Source organism: Ranitomeya imitator, chromosome 8, assembly GCF_032444005.1.
Source record: "Ranitomeya imitator isolate aRanImi1 chromosome 8, aRanImi1.pri, whole genome shotgun sequence".
Classification (NCBI taxonomy): Eukaryota; Metazoa; Chordata; class Amphibia; order Anura; family Dendrobatidae; genus Ranitomeya; species Ranitomeya imitator.
This window is the reverse complement of record NC_091289.1, coordinates 115,816,117-115,844,057: the sequence shown is the minus strand read 5'-3', so window position 1 is coordinate 115,844,057 and position 27,941 is coordinate 115,816,117. Positions and strand designations below refer to the sequence as shown.

At 43.8% G+C, this 27,941-nt stretch overlaps 1 protein-coding gene across 1 annotated transcript in view; it reads left to right on the top strand.

The window, feature by feature from the left end:
• KCNT2 (potassium sodium-activated channel subfamily T member 2) overlaps positions 1–27,941 on the top strand; it is a 1,033,274-nt gene that overhangs the window by 900,857 nt on the left and 104,476 nt on the right. The window contains exons 24-26 of the mRNA XM_069737282.1: positions 725–808; positions 2,548–2,676; positions 14,874–14,894. Coding sequence (XP_069593383.1) covers positions 725–808; positions 2,548–2,676; positions 14,874–14,894 — 234 coding nt within the window. The remainder of the gene's footprint in view (positions 1–724; positions 809–2,547; positions 2,677–14,873; positions 14,895–27,941) is intronic.

Sequence of the window (27,941 nt, the reverse complement as noted above, 5' to 3'; positions counted from 1 at the left end):
AGATGGATTCCACTTGTAGTAATAGTAACAGACTTCTGTAGGGGCCTCATTCATCTGTATAGCAGTATTCCCAGCACCATGTGCATTACTGCATTACTGGCCCAGACTGACCCAAGGATGATTAGGTGGATCCCTTGGTGCAGAAGTGGTACCCTATACGCCTATATAGTAGCAATGCTTAGAATAGTAAACTCGGGTATCATCCAAGTGTGGTCTAATTTTTTCCAATGACTCGTTGACTTGCATGGCCAAGTGCGATCTAAATATCTGATGCAAATAGGGCATGCTGCAATATTGTTCATCAGAAACACTTGGTTTGAGGAAAAAATTGGACATGCATATAGCCCCATAGAATAACATTGATCTGAGTGTGATCCGATGTTTAAAAAAGCTTACTCTAATATACGGTCGGAAGTGAAAAACAATATGGCAGAAACATAAATGTGTGTAAGTTCTTATTATAAAAATCACAATGCAAATCTGATGATTGTCTTTGGGAGCCATTGGTAGAAGCTCTGCTGCCGGATGCACAGAATATCTCATGTTTGCATTTTATTTACTAGCTTTCTTACCATATGATTTCCGTACATTAACTGGTTTTCACGTAAATTGCTGGGCAGACTTTAGTGTATCGTAGCCTCTGGTAAACCATTGCATTATTATGATTAAAGTTCACCGTCGCACATTTGTAGCCCACGCACTAACATTTGCTTTCCTTTCATAGTCATTTGTGAAAGATTATATGATCTCAATCACAAGACTGCTGCTGGGGCTGGACACCACGCCGGGGTCTGGATTTCTTTGTTCTGTAAGTTTCAAATGATATGGCTAAAAGTCTATTACAGGATTATCTTTAGCAGACTCGGAAGAAAGAAACTACAGGTTTTCTTAGCGAGAGGCAAATCTACTCCAACGACTTTATCTCGCGTTCAAAACTTGTATTGAAGACTTTTTTTTCCAACAAATTGAGTTTGATGAAAGAAGTAAGAAAGAAGTCTAAGTGATGATGTACAGTTCCAGTGCCTCAAAAAAGCAAATAACTGTCATCCCTTAATTAACTTTCCTAAAATAAAGTCAGAATAATTGCCATCTGTCCTTATTCTTAATTATAATGGCTTTCTTTCTCATTTATATTAATGCTCCTTTGCACAACCACAGGCTCATAAATATACATAAACCCATACTGGGACATTATTGATTTTCTGGATATACAGTATATAATAATATTGCCCATAGTCAGAGGCTTGTGCCTCAGTTTTTACTTGGATATGTGACTGAATTTAGCAATGAGGTATAGCCAACCATGATTTCGGAGCTTCTGCTGCTACCAATAATAATGGACCCAGTCTACTGACATTTGTTATAGGGTTACGTTCCCACGGAAAGAATTTGCTGTGAAAATCAGCCCTGTATCTGCACCATGAAATGACACGCAGCAGAAATCAAACCTACAACTTTTACCAGTTCATGCAGTAGTTCTATCTCATGGGATGTGCATGAGAAATCTTAATGTCATGATCCAGGACGGGGTTTTGTTCCTATTCCATCCTGGTCTGGCTTTAGTTAATTATTTCTGCCTCCTTCTGATTCAGGGGCGGCTATTTAGTGCTGATTCCATCTGGGACCGGAGTCTGCGATAGTTCCGGTGCCTCGGCTAGAGCAGCTGACCTAGGTTACTCAGTTGGTAATCGTTGTTCCTCTGTGTGTTTGATCCCTATTGTGTATGAAAGAAAAATGTTGTCTTTTAGGCTATGTTCCCTTAACATATATTTGGTGAATTTTTTATGTTGGAGATTTTCTACACTTATTAGGTAAATTAGCTTATTGTGTTTTTTTTACTTACATTTTATAGCATTTTTGATGCTGCAATTTTTGTCACATTCTAAATAAAGTTGTTTTTTTTATACTTCCTGGTATTTGGCTTTGACAAAACTTTATTGAAACAGTCATGTGTGGTTCAGATGTGTTTACAGTGCTTTTCCACAATGGAAATAGACTAAAAATGCATATGAATTCATACCCGCAGATTTTACACACCTTATATAATTCTATGGGAATCATCCACACAAGAAACTCATTGTCCTCACAAGAGAAGTTGACATGCCGCAGATTTCAAACACGCCCAGAAGGCCAGTGTATGATGCGCAAAATAGAAGCACACTGGACTCGAGATTTCTATAAAGCCCATTAATTTTGCTGAAACTATAAGACGCTGCATTTTCTGCTCGAGGAAACTATATGATATCAAAAGCTCACAAAAACCATCTTGGGAACATTGCCTTTGGAACATACATTGCCTGAAACATCAGAAAGAAACAAGGTTCTAAGCTTTACTCCTCTAAAAATGGTAGAACATGTATGCTTCATTATTTCTTAAGAGCTTATGGAAGTGTATAGAGAGAGATGTAAGAGTGCATCCATCTAACTGTTCGCGAGATGGGGCCAGAGTCTGATTTTACGTCTCTATCTGCACACTGTAAATCTCGGTTCCTCTCTTTCCCTGTATTTCCTCTGTAAACTAATCTGTGTAATATGCTACTCTTTCAGATGAAAATTACAGAGGACGACCTATGGATCAGGACTTATGGAAGACTTTACCAGAAACTATGCTCATCATCTGGGGACATTCCCATTGGGATCTACAGGACAGAGAGCCACAAACTTACCACATCTGAGGTTGGTGCTAAAAGGTCAATGAAAATGATCTGCAGATTTATACTATAGTTTTATTATACTGAAGACACAAAAGAGAATGGTAAAACCAAAAACACTCAGTTTGAAAAAATGTTTGCAGTAATCCGCAAGTGCTAGTAAAAGATGTAAATAACAAGTAGCCCATGTGTTCCTGTTCCAGTTTTATTATACTGTAGTAATCTGGTTAACAATTCATGTAATATGTATTGGATCGTGCTAAAATATATATTATTATATTAGTTATAAACGTTCCAGCACTTTTACTGACTTTTCTGAAACTTTTAGGTTACATTTTATTCTTTATAAAAGTGTGGCTAATTTCTTATGGGATCTATACAGTGTAGTAATTTAAAACTGACTGTCGGGACTTTTACATTTTAAACTGGGATTATTTTTGAATGACCTTGGTCATGTTTAGAGATCAGCTAATTGGTTCAGGGTACATAGAAATTTACAAAAATAATCAGACTCACCAGAATCCTTAATGACAGCCATTTTGCTGGGTTAGAGAGGGTCAGAAAAAAATTAAAATAAATCAAAATGCTCATAAAAACATACTCTTCTGGTCCTTATCGAGCTGGTCATCTTCTTTTGTCCAGTCACTAGTAGTGTCTCTTAATGGGCATCTTCAGCATCTCTGGTGTCTGTTGTGATGTCATTGTTTTGCAATTACAATTGATGTCATGTGGCTTAGTACCTTAGTTAGAACTGTGTATGAAAAAATGATAGCTTCATCAGAACCTTCAAAACAATTCGAACAGAATAACTTTCATTGACGGATGCACCCAAAAGCAAATGGAGTTCCCAAGAGCGGGATCGCAATTCCCATAAATAGGGCAAGTGCAGTGGAGAATTTCTTACAATCATACAGTATCTCTTGAAACCTCATGTTTTCTTTAAAAAAATATATATTTAGTGTCGAAGCCTCACACAATGTCATGGCATAAAAAGGACTATTCAGTGCTGGAGGTGCCAAAGATTCCAGGCACCAAAGGCATCAAAGAGACTGCACCAGACAGAAGAAGATCGGATAGGAGGGAGGCTCCTTAAGGCTACGTTCACATTAGCGTTTTGCGCGGTTGCGTCGGGCGCAGCCACGGCGACGCATGCGTCATGCGCCCCTATATTTAACATGGGGGTGCATGGACATGCGTTGTGCTGCGTTTTGCGACGCATGCGTTTTTTTTGCCGCAAGCTTGGGGCGCAGAAAACGCAGCAAGTTGAATTTTGTTTGCGCCCAAATTTCGGCAAAAAAGGACGCATGCGTCGCAAAACGCTGCGTTTTAGCATGCGTTTTGCTGCGTTTTTGTTTGCGTTGTGCGTTGCGTCTCCGACGCAACATCGCACAACGCAAATGTGAACGTAGCCTAACAGGACATAAGAAGGTGTTGTAAGTATAGTTTTTATCCCAATTTCAGAGAATATAATCCATGGCTCTCATAAAATGCCCATTCAGTTTCTTCTATTCATAGATTGCAGGTACATGGCAGTTTAGTATCCAAAAGTGACCTAAAGCCATTATGCTGGTGAATACGCTTTCTCAAGGCTTTGCGAAATCATTTTAACACATTAAATGGCCGTAAGTTACTTTCTGATGCCATACTTGCATGTACCTGCTGTAAATGAAGAAAGGAAATTGTATGGACATTTGCTAAGTGACATATATAGTAATTTATGAAATTGGATTACTCTTTGGTTTTTACCTGTGTCATTAGACCACCACTGATAGATCCGGACCCAGGCCCAGTTGTGGATTTGTGTACAGGGAATGACTATAGCTACTAAGATATTTTCAAAACTCCTTAAACATATACTTTTTTTTCAAAGATAGTATGAAAATACTGTCTTCCAAGAGAAAGAAAACTGATGGGAACAACCAATTTCTGGAGGTTGCCACCCTATGTCTATGTTGACATTGTACTTAGCCTTGGGACCTGACCTACAGTAAGATATTTAGTGGAAAATATCTTCATTTGTTGACTTTTTTTTAATATAAAATCTAATGAATTTCAGCTGCGTCTCATTAAAGGAAATCTATCAGCAGGTTTTTGCTGTGTGATTTGAGGACAGCATGAGGTATAGGAGTTAAAACACAGATTTCAACAATGCGTCAAAAGTTAGATTGAGTGCTGCTTTTACTTTGATCGCTAGGACGGCACGATCCGTGACGTTCCAGCGATATTTTTACGATCTCGCTGTGTCTGACACGCTACTGCGATCAGGGACCCCGCTGAGAATCGTATGTCGTAGCAGATCGTTTGAAACTTTCTTTCGTCGCTGGATCTCCCGCTGACATCGCTGAATCGGCGTGTGTGACGCCGATTCAGCGATGTCTTCACTGGTAACCAGGGTAAACATCGGGTTACTAAGCGCCGGGCCGCGCTTAGTAACCCGATGTTTACCCTGGTTACCAGCGTAAACGTAAAAAAACCAAACAATACATACTTACCTTCCGTGTCTGTCCTCCGGCGCTGTGCTTTCCTGCACTGGCTGTGAGCGCCGGCCAGCCGGAAAGCACAGCGGTGACGTCACTGCTCTGCTTTATGGCTGACCGGCGCTGACAGTGCAGGAAAGCAGAGCGCCGGAGGACAGACATGGAATGTAAGTATGTAGTGTTTGGGTTTTTTACGTTTACGCTGGTAACCAGGGTAAACATCGGGTTACTAAGCGCGGCCCTGCGCTTAGTAACCCGATGTTTACCCTGGTTACCAGGGGACTTCAGGATCGTTGGTCGCTGGAGAGCTGTCTGTGTGACAGCTCTCCAGCGACCAAACAGCGACGCTGCAGCGATCGACATCGTTGTCGTATCGCTGCAGCGTCATTTCAGTGTGACGGTACCCTTATTCTAAAGGCTTTATCACCTGGTGATTATCATTAGCAGCACGTGCATGCTAGTTCGACTTCACCCCTAGCAGCTCACTGTCTATAGACTATGTACATTCAGAAAAAAGGAAAGGAAAAAGTTCCAGCACCAGGTGTCTCTTCATAAAATCTTCAGTACTTTATTTTCATGTCAAGAAAAAACATCATATGGGGACGCAGCCCCTAGGTTCACACTGCGTTGTGTAAACCCGTTTAACAGACTGCGTTACACCGTGGCATAACGCGGTGTAAAGTAGTCCGTTAACGACGCCATTGCTTGTAATGGCGAACGCATCGCTAGCGCATGCCCATATTGGGCGTACGCTAGCGATGTGCCGTCATTTGAGTGACGGACCTCGAACGCTGGTTGCAGCGTTTGCGGTCCGTTCCTCACTAGTGCAGATCAGGCATCTGCTCTAGCGGGATCGGCAAACGCCATCCCTTTTGGGACATTGCGTTAGCGCAGTCCGTAGCACTATGCACTAAACGGACTGCCCTAATGCAATGTGAACCTAGCCTAAAAGCCTGACGCGTTTCGAACAAAGTTCTTAGTCATAGTGCATGTGAACAATACATAAAAAATCCTTATATACCCATTCCATTAAGAAAAGCCATGTACACCTGTTACTTGACATGATTAGTTTACATTCATTACAAAATCAAACGTGAGACAATCTACCAGAAATCACGACGCCTACTCAGATTATCGCCTCCTTATCCACACAAAATAAGTTTGTGAGAAATATCCCTACTGGCTCACTATAATAACTCTATGGATTAGCCTGTGTGTTGTGCATAACAGCTGAGCATCAGCCACAATAATATCCAAGACAACCTGAATATGATATATGTCACGGCTGAGCATCTGGTACAATGACATCCACTGCAGTCTACTTGTGCTGTGTATCACAGCTGAGCATATACTACAATAACATCTAGTACAATCTGTGTATGTTATTTGTCACAGCTGAGCATCCGCTACAACATCACCGAATGCAGCCCATGTATACTGTGTATCACAGCTGAACATCCGCCACAATAATACCCAATGTAGCCTATGTATGCTGTGTATACAATAATATTCAGCACAATCTGTATATGATGTGCTTGTGTGTGCTTTGTGTCATAGCTGAGTATCCGCTGCAATGTGCCCGCTGCTAGTCACAAAAAAAAATGTTTTTTACAATAATTATATACACTTGAACTGCCAGACGCTATATATAAAAATAGCTAATGCCGCTGCGATAACTTAGCCCTGCAGGGAATCTCGCTCCCAACTCTATTACCCACAGGCTTCCCTACACCTCAAAGTACGCTCCCAGTCCCCACCACGGGCCGGCTTCCCCACCCTCTCTATGCCTTTAACCCTCAGGGAACTTACAGCTCCATTATGATTCTCCCGAAAATGTTTGGAAAGTCCCGACAATCCCCGACGGTTGACAGTGCCATCAGGCTTCGCAGCCGTAATGTGTTCACCAATTCTTTTCTTAAGGGGTCTCACCGTGCACCCTATGTAGTACTTATTGCACACCATGCACGTCGCCATGTAAACAACATATGTGGTGTTACAATTAATAAATGCCGTAATCAAATATTTCTTGTTGGTCATACCTTTACAAAATTCAGTTGTTCTCTCCATATGTCTACATAGGGTGCACTTTTTTCCCCCACATTTATAACACCCTTTTTGTGTCACCCATACAGCTCTCTTTTCTGCACTGACAAAAAGACTTGGCGATAAAATATTATCTACCGTTCTGGCACGTCTGGGAACACACCGATAGCCTTTTTTCAAGATTTTGGCCAAAACCGAATCCTGATAGAGAATAGGCAAAAACTTGTGCATGAGTGCGACAATGTTATTATAGTCCACACTATAGGTGGTGGAAAATGTCGGTATATTCTGTGCATTACCTCTGTCTATGCGGTTTTCATCACCAAGTAAGGACTCCCTAGTTCTCTCCTTTACCAAAAAATCCGCCCTTTGGAGCATCCATTTCTTATAACCCCTATTTTTTAACCTCCTTTCAATCCTTTGATGTTCTCTGGTTAGTGTCTGTTCTGTGCAACACAGTCTTTTAGCCCGCACCAACTCCCCTATGGGCAAATGTCGTATCACATTTGGAGGATGACAACTTTCCGCATGCAAAATTGCCACTTATAGGTTTTCTTAATAGGGTGGAGTGAATAATGCCCGACTCAGCATAACTATGCCTTACTAACACAGTTTTGTATACCTATTTTTACTGATGGTTATTGTTAGATATTGCCATTGGATTACTGTTTGTCTTCTCTGTGCAAATACGGACACATTTGCATGTTAGGTATATCTTTATTTATGTATTTTCATATGTATATCTATTTTATCACTTGATTTTTGACTAGTTATTTACATATTTTCCAATATCATCATTATTGCACTTTAGGTGTCCTTATCTGTTTACGGAAGGGGAATTATTTTGTACCTTTGGTAGCATTGTTATATTCAATATCTCATTCACTATTGTACTTCTTTTTTTTTGGGGGGGGGGGCGGATACCGCGTTGACTCACACCATTTACTTCTCCTACACTGGAGCGGTTCTCTCCAGTGTTCCTACTCTCTTGGGACTCCCCAATAGTCCTCTATGATAGATATTATACCACTATTCCGGCACCCCTAGCCTGCGTGCATCTGAGTTTATTTTTCCTACGCCACCGGTATTTCATTGGGCGTTTTTCTAATATATACACCTAAATCCTCTTCCATATCTAATTACGTACATTAGACTACCTTCCAAAGCTCGACAATTAAATCTAATTATTAGATGCTGACGCCATTGTTGGACAGGTCCATAGAATACCACAACATAGGACCTGCTCTTTTCTGATAACTTACATCTACCGTGAAACTAGCAGTCGGCTTACTGAAGAAGGTCAAATGTTTGACCGAAACGTTTAAATTGGACTGCAATCCAAGTAATAAATACCTTTTGTTCAAATTTCATCACTTACTATCTGTTGAGTGCCAAGTTATTTATTTATTCCGTTTCCGTGGGTGTCCCACCATCTATTCTCATGTACTTGTGGTATCTGCCTTGTTTTTAATGGTTATATGTAGTTCAATAAAGATATGTATATATATATATATATATATATATATATATATATATATACGGTATATATATTTTACAATTTGGCCTTGTTTGAAGGGTTGTTTTTCGATTTTTATCAGAAAAGGTAGCAAAAACCTGCTGACAAAATCCCTTTAGATTATTTTTTGCCAATTTATTGTGTTTGCCAATTTTTTATAACTACGGTATGTAGTCATTCATACAGTGGATATAGAAAGTGTGCCTACCCCTGTTAAAATGCTAAGTTTTCTCATATAAAAGAAATCATACCAAGAAAAATCATTGCAGAAGATTATTTATCTTTCATGTCACCCGAAATCTGTTCTAATCCATTGAGAAAAAAAAACTGAAATTATTTTGAGGGAAATTAACATGACAAAACTGGTTGCATTAGTGTGAACACCCTCTTATAATTGAGGATATGGATGTGTTCAGAATTAACTAATCACATTTATTCTAATGTTATGGGGGTTGCCAGTACTTTTCTTCTTCTTTTCACATGGGGCTATGACAGTTAGTTGCTTACTTGCCTGTTCAGCCCAGCACTGACCTTTTTTGGCTCAGTGCGATCAGCCATGGACCACTACTGTCATCAATTTTGCAAATTTGCCGCTTCTGGTGACATCATATTGACAGAGCAACTTCTTCTCTTCTGCTCTGTTGATCGGTCATCACTGCCAATGTCATGCTGATTCAAGATAAGTGAAAGCAGTCAGAGGGGAGCGCAGAGGAATTGACCCAGGGAAGGGGAGATGAAAGGGAGTTGTCGAGCACCACCACAGCTCCAGCTGAATACCTCCAAAGGAGGATAAGAATGTGTGTCAAACAGAAATCAGTCCCAGGAGCGCTGAAGGAAACTCAGACATCATATGTCGTTTGCCACAACGCGTTTCAACGGTAAACACCGTCTTCTTCTGAAACTCCCACCTGAAGAAGACGGTGTTTACCATTGAAATGCGTTGTGGCAAACTACATATGTTGTCTGAGTTTCCTTCAGCGCTCTTGGGACTGATTTCTGTTTGACACACAATGTCATGCTGATTGACAGCCGATTTCCTACTGCATGACCGAATTTATGACATTATACATCCTTTTTTTGGGTAGCAGTCAATCAGAATGGCTGTTTACCACAACACGGGTTCCTACATTTTTTTCACAGACTTAGCGTAGGTTTTGGCAAAAACATTGCTTTGTTTGCAAGAAAAGTCTTCTGTCTTGCCGCCCTAAACCACAGGCCAGATATATGAAGAATACAATAGATTGTTATCACATGCAGTAAATAATCAGTATTTGCCAGAATTCCTGCAGCTCCTTTAATATTGCTGTAATTCTCTTGGCAGCTTTATTTTGCGAGACGTCTAGTTCTAGGTAATGTCACTCTTGTGCCAAATTTAAGTCACTTCTTGATGAAATCTCCATGATTCAATGTCCAATTTCTTATAAATATTTTTTGTACACTTCTCCTGACTGATAACTTCTTTTTTTTAACAATAAGTTTTCATTGATACAGAACATATTTAATGCATAACAAGAAGCAATAATGCAAATATATATTTGAGGGAACTCCACAATTTTTCGGTTTCTTTTCTCTTTCACTCCCATACTACTTTCCTTCTTACAATCTCTTGCAATCGCTCCACATAGTAAAGAACTAGTCATTTCTCCCTCCATCCTCCCCAGCCATCTCACCTTCTCCTCAGAACCGTTCCTCCACATACAATCGTCTTTCTCCAGACACACGGCCACATCATGTCCTATCCTGCTCCCACCTTCTAACGCTCTGTCTGCTACTCCTCATTTCTGGTGACATATCCCCCAATCCCGGCCCTCCTCAACACATCCCCACACTCATTTCTAACCCCCTGCAATGATCCACTGCACGTTTTCACAACCATGATAACCTCATACCCATTCATCGAGCCCTCACTCCTCCGATCCCTCTACCTGGAGCACTATGGAACACACGCTCTGTCTGCAACAAACTGCCATTTACCCATGACCTCTTCATTACCAACAAATGCTCCTTCCTTTTCATCACTGAAACCTTGCTCACCCCCTCTGACTCAGCCTCTCCGGCTGCACTTTCCTGTGGCGGATTCCACCTCTATCACACCTCTCTCCCCTGCAACAAATGTGATGGAGGGTTGGCTTGCTCCTGTCCGACACCTGCTCCTTTACTCCAATCCAGTTACCACCCTCCCCTGCTTTTCCCTCATTTGAGGTGCACTCTGTCCGCATCTATTCCCCCTCCAACCTCCAGCTGGCTGTCATCTACCGACCACCAGAACTAGCCATCTCCACCTTTCTCGACCACTTCACCACCTGGCTACTTCATTTCTTCTCTGCTGACATCCCTACTATCATCATGGGTGACTTCAACATCCCCATTGACACTTCCACCTCAGCTGCCTCTAAACTTTTATCACTGACTGCCTCCTTTGGCCTCACTCAATGGTCCTCTGAGGCAACTCACAAAGATGGCCACATGCTTGACCTCATCTTCACCTGCCTCTGCTCCATTACTAATCTCAAAAAGTCACCCCTCCCCCTGTCTGACCACAACCTACTGACATTTTCTTCCTTCTCTTCTCCTAGTGTGCAACCGCACTCCACAAACTCACTCACCCTCACAGAAATCTCAAACACCTCAACTTACAATCACTCTCGGATTCCCTTCTCCCTCTTACAGACATAGCCTCCCTTCATGACACAGATGCTGCTGCCACTTTTTATAATACCACAATAACAGCAACACTCGATTCAGCCGCCCCCTCATGCATAACAAAACTCGTACACTCAACAGGCAGCCCTGGCTGACAAGACTGACTAAAGAACTGAGACAGGCCTCCAGGATCGCTGAGCGGAGATGGAAGCGATTCCGCTCTGTCGACTACTTCAGTGCTTACCCGCAGTCTCTCGCCAGCTTCAAGTCCACGCTCACTGCCACAAAACAAACTTACTTCTCCTCTCTCATATCCTCCCTGTCTCACAACCCTAAACAGCTTTTCAACACTTTCAATTCTCTACTCCGTCCCCCTGCACCTCCTCCCTCCCCTCTCATTTCTGCTGAAGACTTTGCCTCTTTCTTTAAACAGAAGATTGATACGATCAGAGAAGGCTTCGGCCCACAGCGCCCAATGCCCCTCCTAGCTTCTCAGCCCTCTACTCCCCAAACCAGCTTCTCCATCATGACAGAAGATCAGCTCTCCGCCCTCCTGTCAAGATCACACCTAACCACTTGCACGCTTGACCCGCTACCGAACCACCTCATCCCTAACTTTGCCACGGTCTTCATCCCAACCCTAACGCACCTCTTCAACCTTTCATTCACAACAAGTGTCTTCCCCTAATCCTTCAAGCATGCCAAAATCACACCCATCCTCAAAAAGCCCTCCCTTGACCCATCCTCTGTGTCTAGCTATCGCCCGATATCTCTTCTCCGTTATACCTCCAAATTACTGGAACAATATGTCCAACTTGAACTGTCCTCTCCTCCTGCTCCCTCTTTGACCGATTACAATCTGGCTTCTGACCGAATTACTCAACTGAAACTGCCTAACTAAAGTCACCAATGACCTACTAACTGCCAAGAGCATGCAACACTATTCTGGCCTCCTCCTAACCACTCCCTTCTGCTACAGATCCTCTCATTTATTGGCATCACAGACTTGGTCCTATCCTGGATCTCGTCATATCTGACAAACCGAACATTCAGTGTCTCCCTCCCCTACACCACCTCTCACTTCGCCCCTTGTCAGTCGGTGTTCCTCAAGGCTCTGTTCTAAGACCCCTACTCTTCTCCATCTACACCTTCGGCCTGGGACAGCTCATAGAATCCCACGGTTTGCAGTACCATCTCTACACCGATGACACGCAGATCTACCTATCCGGACCAGACCTCACCTACTTACTCCGACACTGTCTGTCTGCTATCTCGGCCTTCTTTTTTGATCACTTTCTAAAACTGAACATGGACAAAACAGAATTCATCATCTTTCCCCATCTCACTCTTCCCCTCCACCAGACCTTTCCATCAATGTTAACGGCTGCTCACTTTCCCCAGTCCCACACGCCCGATGCCTTGGGGTGATCCTCGACTCTGCCCTCTCTTTCAAGCCACATATCCAAGCCCTTGCCTCCTCCTGCCATCTCAAACTCAAAAATATTTTTCGGATCTGTGCATTCCTTGACTGCGACACCACAAAAACACTAGTGCATGCCCTTATCATCTCCTGCCTTGACTACTTCAACCTCCTACTCTCTGGCCTCCCCTCTAGGACTCTGGCACCACTCCAATCCATCCTACACTCTGCTGCCTGACTAATTTACCTGTCTCCCCACTTTTCCGCAGCCTCTCCATTATGCCAAGCCCTTCACTGGCTTCCTATCGCCCAGAAACTCCAGTTCAAAACTCTTACAATGACATACAAAGCCATCCACAATCTGTCTCCTCCATACATCTGTGACATGGTCTCCCTGTACTTACCTACACACAACCTCCGATCCTCTCAAGATCTCCTTCTCTACTCCCCTCTCAACTCTTCTTCTCATTACCGCATCCAAGCCTTCTCTCGTGGTTAGGCCTACAGCCTGCAGTGATCCTCAACCTACTGAACTGCTGCACAACCAGCTCTACCCTCTCCTAGTGTATCCTCACCCATCACTTGCAGACTGTAAGCCCTTGCGACAGGGTCTTCCCTCCTTATATATCTGTGTGCCTTGTTTTTTGCTCATGTTTAATGTATTTGTCTATATTTGCCCCCTTTTCACATGTAAAGCGCCATAGAATAAATGGCACTATAAAAATTTATAATAATAATAATAACTATAGGGGTGGTGAACAAATGGAAAGATGGGGGAAAATGGGTGAAGAGAGAAAGGGGCCTGAAGGAGGAGATGTAGTGAGTCTCCTAGCTAATAGTACTTCATGGAGAATCAGGAGAGTCAGAAGCGGTAGATTCCTTTAGATCAGGGGTCCCAAACCTGTAGCTCGGGAGCCACATGTTGCTCGCGAGCTCATGATGTGTGGCTCGTGGCTGCCTACCAGCTTGTTGCTTTAGTGCCAGGTGTAAATAACTATTAAGAGCAGATCTCCAAATGGTGACTTTTGTGAGTAACTTTATGCAGAAGAGTAGCTATGAATGGGGAGTTTGGCATACTGCCTTGGTGTGATTTCAGTGAAAAAGCTTTGGTTGTCATTATACTGGTAATGGAGGCTCTCGATGTCACTACTGTGAGTGGGGAAGGAGCCGGTTGTTGCTCGCGACCCTCTCTCAGAGCTGAATGTGACTCACAACCCTCTTTCATAGATGGATGTGGCTCTCAAGGTCAGAAAGGTTGGGGACCTCTGCTTTAGATGAAGTGACGGAGTAGTGAAGGGGGTAAGATTGATGCATTCTGCAGAGGAGCAAACCTTCTCAAATCTGTGGATTCTATCTGCAAGTATGGCTGATATTTTTTCATTAATCATATACAATTAAAGAGGTCTTTTGACCTCGGTTAGGTCTGGGCCTGTTTTCTTCTAATCTGAGGCTATGGTTTATTTAGTCGCTGTAAATATAAATGAGATAATGACTTGGGAGAGTTTGGGGATGTTAGGGATTCCTGACTGATAACATATTGCTGTTCTCAGATAACATAGCAAAAACAGATTTTATTTTAGGAACAATTTACAGCTAAATCCACATGAAAATGAGGAACAATATGGAGGCATGAAAGCTAACTGTAAACTGACAACTAGCATGCTAATTGATAAAAAATAACTAGCAGAGTTTTCAATGCAGCATTAAGAACAATAAATAATATCATGAATATATGAAGTCTCTAAGTCTGAAGCCTGTAGATCACATCTATTTATAAGCTAAATAATTGTGCCAAAGTGTTAATGAACCATTAAACCTGCTAAATGATGTCTCAGGGAAGTAAAAAATGATTAATTTTTACAATCATCATGGGTGTCTGATCAATGTATATTATATCAATGTGAAATTATCTGATAATGTGCTTTTTTTTCTGTAAAACCTATTTTCTGATTTTGTTCCTTTCGTTTTGAATTTTGTTCTCCTCCTGTCACGTATCTCTCCGCACTGTCCATCTTTTCTTAAATATATGTGATCTGTATAAAATAACATTGTGTCCTATGTTTTTGTCCTGCCTAATGTTAAATTAGATCTCTATATCTGTTTTCCCTCTTTCCCTATGTCAGTCTCGAGAAATGGCCTCTCAAGTAAGTTTGTTTTGTCTTTACTCTCCTGGTTTTTTTTAAATATTTTTATATTGTTTGAATCAAAAATGTGCGTTACCTTTGAGAAATGTGGTGACCGGCAGCGGTTTCAGATACCTGAGGCAGACAGTGACATGGCACCCTTATCTTAGTGTAGGGAGCATGGAGGGGGAGAAGCAGAGGAAAAAAAAAACATTTATTTTGTTATTTTTAATTTGCAGAAATCTTTTCAGTAAAAGTGTAAAATATTTATCTGCTGGAGAAAGCAATGTACTGCAATCATATGCAGGGTAAAAATTCTGCATGTATCTGTCACACAGACAAAAAAGAATAGGTCACTTGCACAGTGCGGCCTTCTTCTGATGAGTATATATAAAAAATATAAATATAAAACAATTTTTAATTCATATTGTCATCCATATGCAATCCCTGTGTTCATTTTTCATCCAAAAAAAACTATTTTTAATTCATATTGTCATCCATAAGCAATCCCTGTGTCCATTTTTTTTATCCAGAAAAAAAACTATTTTTCATTCATATTGTCAACCATATGCAATCCCTGTGTGCATTTTTCATCCCCCAAAAATGTCATTCATATTGTCATCCATGTGCAATCCCTGAGTGCATTTGTGTCATCTCTATGTCATCCAGTTTTTACATGAATAATTCGTTAAGTCCAAATATAGTTTCCAATGTTGATAATTGTAATGAATCTTGAAATGTGTGTCGTACGAATGGCAGCCTGTATCTGATCAGATTTTGTGCCCCTATTCACTTTTATATAAGTTTTATCCCCCTAATGTACTGCAATCATCGTATTATATGGCACCATTTTACCCCCACAGAGCTTAGGCTACGTTCACACTAGCGTTCTGCTAGCGTGCGTCGCCTTAGCGTCATGCGCCCCTATGTTTAACATGGGGGACGCATGCGTTTTGCAACACTTGCGTCTTTTTTGCCGCTAGCGTCGGACCAAGAAAACGCAGCAAGTTGCATTTTTCTTGCGTCCGATTTTCGGCAAAAAACGACGCACGCGTCGCAAAACGCAGCGTTTTTGCGTGTGTTTTGCCGCGTTTTTGTGTGCGTCGTGCGTTGCGTCGCCGACGCAGCGGCGCGCAACGCTAGTCTGAACATAGCCTTAGAGCAGATTTCGCCGTATGTGAGATGCACCCTGTCAGTCAGCTCTGATCTCCTGCTCTAATTTCTGGTATGATCAGAAAGCACAGAAGACTAACTCCAGACAAGCAATATGATGTCACTGACATTCATGCCACTATCTCTAATTGCATTCTTCATAAACAAAAATTTATGTAAAAGTTTTCACTCTTTTCCAAACACTTTGTGCAAAACTGGAAACAGTATAACAGATCAAACTTTTGCAGTTGGGAAAAGAGAGCTGCTGTACTAGGCCTTATTAATGGTTCATCTATTTTTCTGCACTTAAAGGGAAGATGTCAGCAGATTTTTGCCATTTAATATGAGATCAGCAACATTTAATGGCAGAAACCCTGATTCCAAGTATGTGTCACTAATTTGACTGTGTGCTGTAGTTTCAATACAATCAGTATTTTATCCGCAGGAGATTACCAGTGCAGGAAAAGGTGTAGGAAAGTGCAGGAATAGGCTTGTTCAGCTAAATTTTGTAACCGTCCCCCACCGCTGAGTCGTAGCTTGTTAACCATTTTCAGTGTACATAAAGCTGCCAATCATTGATGTGGGCGGGGTTATACACAGCTCAGTATCTGAGCACTGCTGCTTGTGGCGTTCTCATGTGGCGTATGGCTGAGGGTTGTACTCTGGACAGGGTATGATGTATCTTACGGGGTCCAAACTTTCTATCAGGAGAAGAGTCTTTCCTTCTCAAATTGCACACACACAGGAAACCCCACAATACAACGTTAGCACAGTAACTGCCTCTAGGCAGAAGATGATGATGGTGGTAGTAGTTGGTGCATTTGAGCCCCAGTCATGAAGTAGCCTTAAGAATTTAAAACAGAAGTCTTTTTACTGAAGGTAATGGGGCAAATTATTATAAACAGAAGGAAACTGAGGTACAGTATTACACTCACGGATGAATATTGCTGGGTACCTGCAGATAGGCAGATCTTAGTAACCTCTGGTTTTATTAAGTCTGAATATTTCTTCTTCAGCACTGTGCTCTATTTCTGCCCGGAGGTAATTCTTCCTCCTAGAGGTGCAATGGTAGTCTTCCTCATATGAAAACTATTAGCTCCCATTATCATGGCAAACCCCTTTTTAAGCAAAGCAGGCAGTGAGAAGGTAAGTAATTCCTTCACCTACAAAATGGCTTCCTCTTCTCAAGATGTCCGACCACCAACTGCCACTTCAAATTAAAACTCTCTCACAGGACTTGGCTCCTCCCATTTATATGTGACTGTAGAGCTGCAGTAATTGGCTGGCTGCCCTGAGGCATTTTTCCAGAACTTTCTGCATATTAAAACAGAGCTGGGTGACCTGATCCAGCCTGTGAGGAGAAGATTAACCCTTTCTGTGCTGCCTGTCAGCAGGCCTCACAATGTATTTAAAATGCATAGTCCACATAAAAATTCACAGCATTTATATAAAAAGAAGGATTATCAGTAATTTGCACTGTGCTTACCGTCCTTAAGGAGAAGTATAGCAATTATAAACTGTAGGGAGGGTAGAAACAATCGTGTTGAGAAATCCCCAGAAACGATGTGCAAGATAAAATGCAGATCTTGAAATGGTAATAGTTCAAAGTCAGGCAAGGTTAAATAATTTACTGGTTAACTGGTGTACCTGCAAATAAGTAGGATTAAACTTCTGATCCAAGAGGACAATAACAGCTTTTAGGCAATGTCAACATGTACTCACAATAGGCCTACAAAGAGACATTTGAGGATGGAAGTGTATGGTTTTACCGTGCTTCAAGTGAACCTGTCACCTTGTTTTGCCACTATAAGATGTGGCCACTGCCTTTCGGGTCTTATTTTCAGTATTCTTTAATGCTGTAGATAAGAACCCAATACAACCTGAGAGAGAAGAAAAACAAGTTTTATTATACTCACCCAGGGGCGGTCCGGTCCGATAGGTGTCGCAGGTCTGGCGCCTCCTATCTTTATACGATGTCGTCATCCTGCTTACTTCCTGCCGCGCTCCTGCTCAGGCGTACTGATTTGCCCTGTTGAGGGCAGAGCAAAGTTTGGCCCAGCTGCATCTTATAGCGGGAAACGAGGTGACAGGTTCCGTTTAAGTATACTGGGGATGCTGATCTATCATTGGTAAATAGTCCTGGATATGTGTCCTTAGTAGATCTCCTTCAAGGTAGAGAGGATGGCTTGTGGTAGTAAGACAATGAATCTTCCAGAGCGCTGTCCTGGCCGGTGACAGGCACTACTTCATGCTCCTTTCCATTGTAGCGTGGGCATCTCTACACCGCGATGCAATCCAGTGGCTGCTTCCAAGCCGGCAAGAACTGTGTGACGTAGCTGGTCATGTGATGCGGCAAAGTACGGAGCATGGAAAGCTGTTATTGTTCTCTTGGATCAGAAGATTAATCCTACTTATTTGCAGGTCCACCAGTTAACCAGCAAATTGCTTAACCTTGCCTGACTTTTAACTATTAGCATTTCAAGATATGCATTTCATCTTGCAGATCTTTTCATGGGATTTCTCAACATGATTGTTTCTACCCACCCTACAGTTTATATATAATATATAATATTCTAGTACTCACTTGCTTGATAAAAAAGGAACTGTCATGCGTAGGTCGATCAGGAAGTCCTATTTGCTGAAACAGCTGTTGGGAGAGCTGAAATAGTGGTTCAGGTAAATTGGGGATAAATATATATATATGTATATATATATATATAGTGCACTTAAGGTATAAGGATGTACTTACAGGTGCTACCGCATGCAATGCACTGCAGGGCCCATAAAAGGGAGTTATTTAGAATAGATAGTCCACTGGAGCTGTGCCGCGTTTTGGCGTTTGAGGAATTGCTGCCAGTGAGGAGAGGTACCAATTCCGTGTTACCGGTGTAATATGGAGTCTCTGTAGTATGTAGATAAACACATATGGGGTGCAGTTATAGTACCCTGGATAGTAATCAGGTATAAATGCCCCGATACAGCTTGTTTGGAGTGGTTGGTAAGAAGGCACACTTACTTGCAAGGTTGTAGATAAGGTTTGAGGGCTGTGCAGGACCCGCCGGGTAATTGAATGTGACCGAGCTGGAGAGTAACGCTCGGGACTTGCTGCCAGAGAGAAGGAGTGTTTGGCACGTGAAGCGCTATGGTCAGGGGCCTCAGGAGTACACGGGAGGCGCCCGTAGTCCGCGTGCTCCGGCCATGAGCGACGCTGGAATACGGCGCATGAGGTGGGCGGAGCTAAAGTGTGTCATCTACATCCTAATATGCCCTTGTGAAAAAATATACTGAATGTAGGTAGAACCAAAAGACGTCTACAGAATAGAATTAAAGAAAATTTGGACAATATTAGCAAGGAATTTAAGGGACATCCATTGTCACGGCACTTTTCCGAGAAACATAACCAATCTTGCCGTGGAATTTTCTTTTGTGGCATTCAAGTGGTCTCGCCGAACCCTAGGGGCGGGGACTTCCTAAAAGCTATGTCCAGAATCGAATCCAAATGGATATTTACTCTAGACAGTCTGGCCCCTAATGGCCTGAACCAGGAGATCGAGCTTTACGCATTCTAACACTCTAGCTACAAATGCTCAGGTACTCACCCGACTGTCTCAGCACTATTATATACGCACTAATGCACGTTAGCATATATACTTTGCCTATTTTATTTGAGTGTATTTTTATATTTTTATACATACACAATTTTTACATGTATTTCCCATGTTTTATTTTATTTATTACTCTATATTTCTAATTTTCACTTTTTCATATTTTTATTTTTTAACTAATAATAAAATTGCATTTTTAATTATATCTATCATCTATATATTCAGTAGTAGCCCACCACCTTATTAATGTAGGTATATCCACAGGTGTTTTACAAGGGGTCCTCCATACACACACAGCAACTTTCATGGGCCCAACATATAATATTGATTATCTGCCTTTCATGGCATGGCCCTTTTGTACTACAATTTATACAATTAATCTCTTAGCCTGCCACTAATTAGCAATCAAGTCTTCTAAAGCCCTATCACATTATTCACTAATCTAAACAAGCATCAGTCAATCAATCAATCAAGCAATATGGAGTAATGGGGAGCCTTGGGTATATATTGAGGTGAGCAGCCGGTTATGGAGACAGCCCTGATGAAGAGAGGAGACACCTCTCGAAACGTGTTGGTTAATTTCCCTAACCGAGCCTCCGTCCTTGCTCATCTGCGACATCACACTTTAGCTCCGCCCACCTCGCGCGCCGTATTTCAGCGTCGTTCACAGCCGGAGCACGCGGACTACGGGCGCCTCCCATCTACTCCTGAGGTCCCCGACCATAGCGCTTCACGTGCCAAACTCTCCTCCTCTCTTGCAGCAAGCCCCGAGCGTTACTCTCCAGCTCGGTCGCATTCAATTACCCGGCGGGTCCTGCACAGCCCTCAAACCTTATCTACAACCTTGCAAGTAAGTGTGCCTTCTTACCAACCACTCCAAACAAGCTGTATCGGGGCATTTACACCTGATTACTATCCAGGGTACTATAACTGCACCCCATATGTGTTTATCTACATACTACAGAGACTCCATATTACACCGGTTACACGGAATTGGTACCTCTCCTCACTGGCAGCAATTCCTCAAATGCCAAAACCCGGCACAGCTCCAGTGGACTATCTATTCTAAATAACTCCCTTTTACGGGCACTGCAGTGCATTGCACTCTGTAGCACCTGTAAGTACATCCTTATACCTTAAGTGCACCATATATATATATTTATCCCCAATTTACCTGAACCACTATTTCAGCTCTCCCAACAGTTGCTTCAGCAAATAGGACTTCCTGATCGACCTACGCATGACAGTTACTTTTTTAACAAGCAAGTGAGTACTAGAATATTATATATTTTTATCTATTTTTGGGACTATTTTCCCTTGCTATATCTCCACCTAGTCTAGCTAGCGCGGCGATTATTTTACCTTGTTACTAGTCACTCTACCTTTTAACAGGTACCTACACAGAACCTGTTTTAATCGCCAGCAGCTCCTGGACCTCCTCCCTTTTTTCTTCCCTACAGTGGTAAGCGCCAGTGCTATTATCTAGTTTTTAGTTTATAATTGCTATACTCAGAGGCGTAGCTAGGGTTTTGGTTCAGGGGGGCAAAACTCTGAGTGGGCCCCTAACCAGGTAACCTTGATTACAACTCGGTGACGCGCCCTAATAGTGGAGGAGAACCTCAGCAGATGACAGCGCTGTTACTGAAGATAATCTCTATATAAATTCCAACATGGATATTACCGCCATATGGTCAGTGGTAGATACCAGCCCTACAGAACATATAACAGATCACTGCACAATTACAGATACTGACTTACTGCTGATGTCCTTTCTGATGGAATCATTCACTTTTCCCGTCTTTTCCCTCTCGCCCAGACCGACACAACTTCTTCCAGCAACGACTCACCTGCAGAGAAAACAGCAAAGACACATTTCACTTCTCATATTCCAGCCCCATCACCATCAATTCCCAACCTGCACAAACTCCTCATCCTGCTGATACCCCAATACTGAGCCGCTGCTGCCGTATGTGTCCCTATTACTGCCCCTGATACCCAAATACTGAGCTGCTGCTGCCGTATGTGACCCTATTACTGCACCTGATACCCCAATACTGAGCAGCTGCTGCCATATGTGTCTCTATTACTGCCCCGATACCCCAATACTGAGCCACTGCTGCTGTATGTGTCCCTATTACTGCACCTGATACCTCAATACTGAGTTGCTGCTGCCGTATGTGACCTTATTACTGCACCTGATACCCCAATACTGAGCCGCTGCTGCCGTATGTGTCCCTATTACTGCACCTGATACCCCAATACTGAGCCGCTGCTGCCATATGTGTCCCTTTTACTGCCCGATACCCCAATACTGAGCCGCTGCTGCCATATGTGTCCCTATTACTGCACCGGCTGTGTGGTTCTCTGTGCCCTCTAAACTCTAAAGCAACCCTCTATAATATAGTAATGCCGGGTGCAAGTGCTCTAGAAAACAGAGCCCATATTTTGCCCCCTAGAAAGTATTATTGCCCTGTGTGCCCCTTTAATAGCCACAGTAACCTGAGTTCCCCTATAACAATAAGTGCCCACTTTACATTTAATAATGTCCCGTGTCTCCCTCCTGTATAGCTCCTCTATACACAGCATGATGCTCTCTTATACACAGTGTAATGCCCCCTCACCGTATACTACCACTCACACAGTATACTGACTCCTTAGTAGCCCCCAAACTGTTGGATGGCTCCAACAATGTATAATGACCCCCACACTGTAATCTCCATGCTGTATGATGGCCACCTAGATAGCCTCCATATACAGTAGCATAATGCACCAAATAGTCCACAATCTATATATATAATTGTCTAAGGGTTTTTCCGTCTCTGTCTGTCTGTCCTGGAAATCCTACGTCTCTGATTGGTCGAGGCCGCCAGGCCGCGACCAATCAGCGACGGGCACAGTATCGACATAGAAATCCCGCGTCTCTGATTGGTCGAGGCCGCCAGGCAATGGGCACAGCGACAATGATGTCATAAAGGACGTAGAAATCCCACGTTTCTGATTCAGCGACGGGCACAGTATCGACGTAGATGTCATAATGGTTGCCATGGCGACGATGATGTCATAAAGGTTGCCTCGACCAATCAGCGATGGGCCCAGTCTGCCCAGTCACTCCCCATAGGCAGACTCTATAGCATAAGGCAGTACCCCCAAAGGCAGACCCTGTAATAAGCGGCACCCCATAGTCAGACCCTGTAATAAGGCTGCACCCCCTGTTGTGAATTCTGCTCTTGGGCTCCCACCGGTGGTTATGAGTAGTAGTGCTGCGGTAGTTGGATCGCAGCATTTATCAGGTGTATCTATTTTTTGCAATTTGGGCTGGGCTATATAGCCTTGCTTGTTCCTTTAGTCAGTGCCAGTCGAACATTGTTTTTGGAGGATTCACATCCCTTCTGGTCTCTCCTGTTCGCTGTGCTTTTCTTCAAAGATAAGTCCTGGCTTTGTTTTTGCTGTCCACCTGCTGTGGACTTTATAGTTCTGTGCATTTTTCATGTTTTGTCTTGTCCAGCTTTGTTGTGAAGGATTTTTTGCAGCCAAGCTGTGTCTCTGGAGATGCAGATATACCCTCCATGTCTTTAGTCAGATGTGGTGTTTTGTATTTTCTGTGGTGGATATTTTCTTGTGTTTTAATACTGACCGCATAGTACTCTGTTCTATCCTTTCTTTTTAGCTAGTATGGCCTCCTATGCTAAATCCTGATTTCATGTCGGCGTATGTTATTTCCCTCTCCTCTCACAGTCAATATTTGTGGGGGGCTGTCTATCCTTTGGGGATTTTCTCTGAAGCAAGATAGGTTTCCTGTTTCTGTCTTTAGGGGTAGTTAATTCTTAGGTTGTGTCGAGGGGTCTAGGGAGCGTTAGGTACCCCCCACGGCTACTTCTAGTTGAGCTGCTAAGTTCAGAGTTTGCGGTCAGTACAGGTGCCACCTTCTCCAGAGTACGTCTCATGCTGCTCCAAGGCCACCAGATCATAACAACCCCCATAGTCAGACCCTGTAATAAGGCGGCAGAACCCCATAGGCAGACCCTGTAATAAGGCGGCAGATCCCCATAGGCAGACACTGTAATAGGGCGGCAGACCCCCATAGCCAGACCCTGTAATAAGGCAGTCCCCCAGAGGCAGACCCTGTAATATGGCGGCAGACCCCCATAGGCAGACCCTGTAATAAGGCGGCAGACCCCATAGGCAGACTCTGTAATAAGGCGGCAGACCTCCTTAGGCAGATCCTGTAATAACATGACAGACCCCCATAGGCAGACTCTGTAATAAGGCAGCCCCATAGGCAGACCCTGTAATAAGGCAGCCCCCATAGTCAGACCCTGTAATAAGGCGGCAGACCTCCTTAGGCAGATCCTGTAATAAGGCAGCAGACCCCCATAGGAAGCCCCTGTAATAAGGCGGCAGACCCCCATATGCAGACACTGTAATAAGGCGGCAGCCCCCCATAGGCAGCCCCTGTAATAAGACAGCAGACCCCATGGGCAGCCCCTGTAATAAGGCGGCAGACCCCCATAGTCAGACCCTGTAATAAGGCGGCAGACCCCCATTCTCAGACCCCATAATAAGGCAGCAGATCCCCATAGGCAGGCCCTGTAATAAGGCAGCAGACCCCCATAGGCAGACCCTGTAATAAGGTGGCAGATCCCAATAGGCAGACACTGTAATAAGATGGCAGACCCCCATAGGCAGACCCTGTAATAAGGTAGCAGACCCCCATAGGCAGACCCTGTAATAAGGCAGCAGATCCCCATAGGCAGACCCTGTAATAAGGCGGCAGATCCCCATAGGCAGACCCTGTAATAAGGTAGCAGACCCCCATAGGCAGACCCTGTAATAAGGCAGCCCCCATAGTCAGACCCTGTAATAAGGCAGCAGACCCCATAGGCAGACCCTGTAATAAGGCGGCAGATCCCCATAGGCAGACCCTGTAATAAGGCAGCACCCATAAAAAAATAAAAAAATGCTCACCCCTCTTCTTCCTGGTTCCTGCACTGCTCCTGCTGATCTCCTCACAGCATGCGCTGGGCAGTGACATCATCTCGCCCGCTGTCAGTGTTGGCGACGTCAGACGCTGACACTGATAGGGGGATGATGGGAGAAGGAGCGGAGCGCTCCTTCTCCCATCAATGCGATCAGCTGTATCGGCTAAATGCCAGTACAGCTGATCTTCCAATGACAGACGGGGGCCCACTGCTGGCACCGGGTCCCCCGCCTCCTCAGGGGCCCCATAGCAGCCGGTGACAGAGCAGGGAGATCTATTCTCCCTGCTCTGCCGCAGAAGGTATCTGTATACAGTTACAGTAGCGTAGCTCTGGGTGGGCCCCCTCCGAGCACCGAGCACGGGGCGCCCGCACCCTCTGCCCCCCTGGTAGCTATGCTACTGGCTATACTTCTCCCTAAGGAAGGTAAGCACTGCACAAATTACTGATATTCCTTCTATTTACTTTACCGACAGCCCTGTGATGTTGTCCTATTTGCAGCTTTTACCCTCCTTATAACACTTCGCCTCCTATGACCTACTATCATTTATATGAAAACATTATATTTCCGGCATCCCATAGAAATGGCCACTTTGTGGGATACCACACTACTTCTACAGCAGATAAATCAGGGATTCTATTAAAACTCCACCAAGCAGTCCAGTAAGTGACATATTCCTGAAATCAGGGTCTCTTCTCCTACTTTATGCTGCTCTCGGATTGCATATCAAAAAACTGCTGACAGATTCCCTTTAATTACTTAATGCCCATAAAAAATAAAATATTGAAATAGTTCTTATCTGCTATTTACCATAACTACAAATATTTATGAACATCTTCAAATTACAGGGTACAGTATGTAGGGTAAATGTTTTAAATTCCAATAATAGGAAATTATTTCATTTATCCAAGGAAATCGTCTCATTACCATGATTGCTTTCAGGACAGACATTTTTCCCCTAATATGGGGCCAATAGCATCTGCCTCATGGAATTTTTGCCTGCCTCTGGGACGACATCTTAGGTTATAGGTAGAGTTGAGTGAATTTGTTCGGATTTGGTTCTGAATACGATCGAATATTGTTTTTGCAGTATTCGTAGAACACAGCCGAACATCATTATAGTCAATGGGAGTAGAAATTACCAGATATGTCCAGAACTGATCATCAAACATACATCGACACGAACAGAGTACCAATATGGCACAAATCTGGCAAATTCAGATTCGGCGATCGAGTCCGAACAAATTCTCTCAACTCTAGTTATAGGTTGTAGGCAGTGGCGTAACTACAAAGTTAGGGGCCCCGGTGCGAACTTCCAAATGGGGCCCCCCACCTGCAGCCCTGCCATACAACTCAATGTAACCCCCATAGAATAATGGCCACACATGATGCTCAATACTGTATAACGGCCACCACACATGATGCTCCATACTGTATAATGGCCACACATGATGCTGCATACTGTATAACGGCCACACATGATGCTCAATACTGTATAATGACCCCCCTCCTGTATGCATGGCTCATCTCCCTCCTATCCCATATACATAGCTCATATTCCCCCTCCTGTATGCATGGCTCATATTCCCCCCTGTATGGCTCATATTCCCCCCTGCATGGCTCATATCCCCCCCTGCATGGCTCATATTCCCCCCTGCATGGCTCATATTCCCCCCTGCATGGCTCATATTCCCCCCTGCATGGCTCATATTCCCCCCTGCATGGCTCATATTCCCCCCTGCATGGCTTATATCCCCCCTGCATGGCTCATATCCCCCCCTGCATGGCTCATATCCCCCCTGCATGGCTCATATTCCCCCCTGCATGGCTCATATTCCCCCCTGTATGCAGGCTTAGCTCTCCGCTCCTGCTCGGCGCGCCGGCTTATGTCCTCCTTCATCCCCCCCCCGTTCCCCCGTCCCTCATACTCACCTGTCTTCCCACTGCACGGCCGTGCCGACATCCCTCGCGCTCTGTCCCGACTCCAGACGGCGGCGCCGGCGCAGCACCTTCTTCCTGCTTGAGCGGTCATGTGACACCGTTCATTAAGATCATGAATATGCGCATATTCATGATCTTAATGAGCGGTGTCACGTGACCGCTCAAGCAGGAACGAGCTGCAGTGCAGACGCCGAGACCATCGCTGGAGCAGGGTGAGTATTCAAGGCAGCGGCGGCGGTGGTGGCGGTGGCGGTGGCGGGGAAGGGGGGGGAGGCCCTGGAGCGGGGGGAGGCACTGCCAGTCCGAGCCTGCCTGCCGGGCCCGGGCCCCTGACCTGCCGGGCCCGGTCGCACTGGCGACCGCTGCGACCGCGGTAGTTACGCCACTGGTTGTAGGAATTCACTATAAGGCCTCGCTCACACTGGTGCATAAATCAGATGAGTGCTATCAGATCAAAAATCGTATTGCACTCGGACCAATGTTATCCAATGAGGCAGTGCAGATCTACGTATTTTTTCTCAGCTGAATTCGGCATGAGCAAAAAATTGCTGCATGTTGCGATTTCACTCCGAAATCAATAAATTGTGATAAAAATATCTGATGCAATGCGGACCATCAGTATATCATTTGATTTTACAGATGTATTACAGTTCTGTAACATAGGGAACTGTAAATGGTCCTGTAAAAGATAGCTGCAGAGTATAGAAATGGATTGTCTACAGACAGTACATGGATAAGAAGTAAGAAAAAGTCTTACCGATTTATTTATAAATCGCAAGTGTGAGCGAACAATAAGGCTGGGGTCACACTTGCGAGTTCAATGCGAGAAACTTAAGTGAGTTTCCCGCATCAAGTCCTGGCACTGTCGCTGGCACTCGGTACTGGAGCGTGCGGCTGCATAGAAATATATGCAGCCACACTCCAGTGCCGATCGCTCGCGACAGTGCCAGGACTTGATGCGGGAAACTCGCATGAGTTTCTCGCATTGAACTCGCAAGTGTGACCCCGGCCTAAAAGTGGTTGCCTCAACTTGATAAGTTCCTGCAAAATAAAAACAGAAACCATGAGTTATACATGTTACGGTAATATCTTTTCCCTGCAAGATGAAATCTTAACAGATGTTAACAGGCTAGGAACGCCAGAATAACATGATTTCCCATTCCAGCTGATACATGGGGGTCACGAGCACGGGCACCCTCTCTATAATGTGCACAGGACTTTTTAAAATGAATGAGCATCCTGAAAAGCCTGACATGTCTACTGGCAGAATTAAGTGTTTATCAAAGTACAATCTAATATATAATTGCCTAGAATACTACTTCCTGCAATTTGTGCCAACTTCCGTGGCTTTGTCCGGAGCTAATGTCCGGAGCTAATGTCCGGAGCTAATGTC